Source organism: Miscanthus floridulus, chromosome 4 (assembly GCF_019320115.1).
Source record: "Miscanthus floridulus cultivar M001 chromosome 4, ASM1932011v1, whole genome shotgun sequence".
NCBI lineage: Eukaryota > Viridiplantae > Streptophyta > Magnoliopsida > Poales > Poaceae > Miscanthus > Miscanthus floridulus.
In genome coordinates this window covers 3,734,047-3,737,933 of record NC_089583.1, presented here as the reverse complement: position 1 = coordinate 3,737,933, position 3,887 = coordinate 3,734,047, and the positions used below count along the sequence as shown (strand labels likewise).

General features: G+C 52.5%; 1 protein-coding gene across 1 annotated transcript; it reads left to right on the top strand.

The window, feature by feature from the left end:
- The first annotated feature begins 2,325 nt into the window (after window positions 1–2,325).
- On the top strand, window positions 2,326–3,864 carry LOC136547913 (putative F-box/FBD/LRR-repeat protein At4g13965). The gene is made up of 3 exons (XM_066539599.1): window positions 2,326–2,373; window positions 2,484–2,500; window positions 3,057–3,864. Exons 1-3 carry the CDS (start codon window positions 2,326–2,328, stop codon window positions 3,862–3,864), a joined length of 873 nt encoding a protein of 290 aa, XP_066395696.1.
- Window positions 3,865–3,887: the final 23 nt, after the last annotated feature.

Below are 3,887 nucleotides of genomic sequence, written 5' to 3'. Positions count from 1 at the left end.
ACTGAGGGTAAAAGCAGGGGAAGCACTGGCCACATTGCTTCCTGTTTGCTCTACAAGATATGCTAATGTTGCTGATATACTTCCCGAGCAAGAGGCAATCAACCTATTGACCAAGGTAAATCACTACCTCTACCTTCTCGTTGCCTTTGATCTTATTACCAGCTTCTCATATGTCAGTTAATTTCTCTTACTTCTGTAACATAGATTTATATTTTCTCCGCACCAACATTTACTAAGTATATGGAAAAAGTCCAAATCACACACCCTAAGTTTGGCCAATGTCCGATGCTAAACTAACATTTGGTTCGATTTACTCCCTCAAACTATTTCAACCATTCCAATTTCTCCAGGTGCAAGCTTTCGGGGTAGTAATTTGGACTTTTAGTATCCTTTCTGACCCAAATTATGTCATTTTAGTAGGATAGTTTTGCAATAGTCTTTTTTTTCTCTATATAGGCAATTTGTCATAAATATCCATCATCTTACACTACTACACTAAACTTAATCGAGGCGGGCGTTTTTCATTATCCGAGGCGGGCAAAGGCAACCGCCTCCGTCGAAAGGTCACGGTTAATCCGTGAATAACGGAGGCGGTTGCCCTGCCCGCCTCGGTTAATCGATTAACCGTGGCAGGCTACTTACAACGCCCGCCTCGGTTAATCGATAAAAAAACAAAAAAAAACCCGAGCCCACCGTCGAGCCCGTTCCCAAGCCTGTCGCCGAGCCCGTTCCTGAACCCACTAGCCAAATCCGACGACGCAGGACGCCGCCGTCGCCTCCACGCCGGCCTCCTCCTCGCCTCCACATCGGATCCGAGCGCGGACGGAGCAGGGGGACGCCCGCTCGCCAGATCTGGGCACTGCTCGCCTGCGGGGAAGAGGCAGAGGGGAGGGAGGGGCGCCGCCGCGCTGTGGTCTGCCCGCTGCTCTCCTCCGCCAAGGATCCGCCTGCTGCTCGCCTCCACGCTGGCCTCCTCCTCGCTCGCCTCCATGTCGGATCTGGCCGGGGAAGGAGGGGAGCACCACCGCCCCCAACCGGATCTGGCCGAGGAAGGAGGGATCCGGCTGCACGCCGTTGTATATGCCTCGATGTGCCTCGATCCGCCTCGATCTGCCTCGTACCACCTCGATCCGCCGCCGGAGCTCGCGAAGCACGCCGCCGAGGCGCGCGGCGCCCGCTGCAGGGCCCCGCCGCCGGAGCGCGCGACACCCACGCCGGGGCGCGCGAACCCCGCTGCTAGAGCGCGTCATCGAGAGATGGAGGAGGGAGAGGGAAAGGGAGGTCGCGAGGAGGGAGGAGGGGCACTGCTCAGGCTCGGTCTCGGAGGGAGAGGGCGGTCGTGAGGAGGGGCGCCGCTCGGGAGGTTGCGAGGAGGGAGGGGGCGCCACTCGGTCTCACGGAGCGAGAGGGAGTCGGTGAGGCGTGAGAGGAGTGAATGAGAAACTCTAACTTCTTGTATTTATACTCGAAGACAGTTATCGGGTCTTGTCTGGGCCTGTTGGGCCTCGACCTTTTTAGAGGCGGGCCTTATAATGTGCCTGCCTCGGTTAATAATTAACCTTATTAACCGAAGGCGACCGCCTCGGGTTAATAGATATTAATCGAGGTGGACGTTTAAGGTTGGCCGCCTCGGTAAATTATTAACCGAGGCGGTTGCTGGGCTAGCTGCTCGGCCACCAAATAACGGAGGCGGGCAACCAGCCCGCCCGCCTCTGAGCCACAGAACCAAACGCCTTGGTTATGTTTTTGTGTTGTAGTGTTAGCTACTAAGTGGTGCTTGCATTGGATTGATACATATACATACGAAAGGACAAGAGGCCATCTTAATTTGTTCAAGTAATTAACGTATAGATAAAACGACATTCTTCTTCAACTAGAGATGAGTTGCATCAACTGTATCATGTATGATACGATTATAAAATTGCTCATCCTTGGTGCTAAATTATGTTGTTCCAGGTGCTTGATCAAATAGTATCTAGTAAAATGGGAACTGCTGCAGTTGAAGCCAAAGGGGATTCTACAAGCAATGAAAAGCAATCCGAGGAAGAAAAATGTTTGGCAGCCATGTTATCCCTGGCCGTAGTGATATGCAATGAAAATGTGATCAATAAAGAAGATTCTGTTGATGCCAGCCCTAAAGATGCATCGCTGGTGAAGAAGCTCAAGGAGATACTTGAATCAAACAAGCGCAGATCGGCTGAGTGTTTGATGATAGTGAAGCTCATCTGCCAGGTGGTCATAGCCATGACTAAACTAAAGCACAGCTGTATCGAACAGTTCAATGAACATAATTTCACAGAAGCACTTACAAAGGCGTTGGAAACCATGTCGGAGGTTGATGACTGCACGCTCTTTGCTGGGAATGACCGTGAGGTGATCAAGCCTGCCAGATCTCTCTCTTGTCTTGTGAAGGAAGCACAGGAACTCCTGCAGAGAGCATAAAAACAGGGTAACTGCCTAACTGGTGTCTCTGAATGATCAAGGAGACATGCATCGTTAAGTATACTATATCGGTACCGAGGACAAGGAGGTTACCTCTTAATGGACCGAATCGTCTTCGTGGCTATTTGTGTTTTTATTTGAGAAAATAAAAACTTGTGTTTTGTATTCTTGTTTCAGAACTAAGGATTTGCAATTCATGTTGACAATCTGTTCTTGTTTGAGAACTAGTAAGGATTTGCAATTCATGTTGACAACCTTAGTGTCCCTTCTGATCCAAGTGATGTATATCCATAACATGTCTTGTAGTTGAAGAGCATTGGAATTGGTGAATAGATCGATGTGATAGCCTGTTAGGGCCGTGCAACGAAATCGATGAACTCTGCACAACTACTACTCACTGGTTAAGTATTTCGTCGAACACCTCGCTCTCCAAACCCTGGTGACCGACTTGGGCGCTGCTACACCACGCCTGGCACCACCAGCAGCGATCCGATCAGATCAGGTGCCTCGGCAAGAACAAACATAGCCGCACTCTGTAGCCACGTCTTCCCTTGCCCTTCGCCGCCAGGCCCGCGACTCTGCTTTGCTCCCGTGATCCCGTCTCGATGGAGAAGGGTGGCGGCGGCAGCGAGGAGCGCCGCCAAGCGGGCGAGGCTCTCCTCCGGTGACGTCGATTCGGCCGCCGCCGCAGGCGAGGACCGGCTCAGCGCGCTCCACGACGACGTCCTCGTCTCCATCCTCCTCCACCTCAGCACCCGAGCCGCCGCGCGGACCACCGTCCTCTCCCGCCACTGGCGCCGCATCTGGGCCCTCCTCCCGGAGCTCCGCTTCGGTGAGGCCACCGAGCCCCACCGGTTCACAAGGATCTACCTCCTGAGCGTCTGGTTCCACGGCCCAGGCGATCTAGGCGACGCCATTTCCTCGCCGCGGTGCCCGTGCTTGCAGAGGCTCGGCGTGGACGGCGCCCGTGGGCTGGGTGGCCTCTCCATACATTCGGAGTCTATGCTGCAGTTGGAGCTCAAGAACGTGCGCGCCTTGTCTCAGCTCACCGTTGTGGCACCGGCGCTCAAGGAGTTAACTTTGGAATTCTGCTTTGCCAAGAGTGGACCTGTCGCCAACATCACAACCCCTTTGCTGGCGAATCTTGTGTGGAATGATGTGTATGATCTGAGCTCTGTCAACCTTGGCAAGATGGAACATCTCGGATTGCTGGGCACGTACTCTTGTTTTGTTTATGAATACAATCACTTCATGAGGAATCAGTCTTGTGTAAGTCTGTTGCAGCGCTTTGAGGGCATCGAAACTCTTCTTCTAACGCTGGCCTATCCGCTGGTGAGTTCTCACTTCTCTTATCTGGATCGAATTATGCCATTGCCATCTTATTTGTACCATGGTAGTCTATCCATCCAGGTTCTTATGTGACATGCTGACTAGTCCTAGGCTAC

Excerpts from the sequence above, each read along its gene's own strand:
- LOC136547913 (XM_066539599.1), top strand. The coding sequence starts at position 2,326 with ATGTCGGAGGTTGATGACTGCACGCTCTTTGCTGGGAATGACCGTGAG.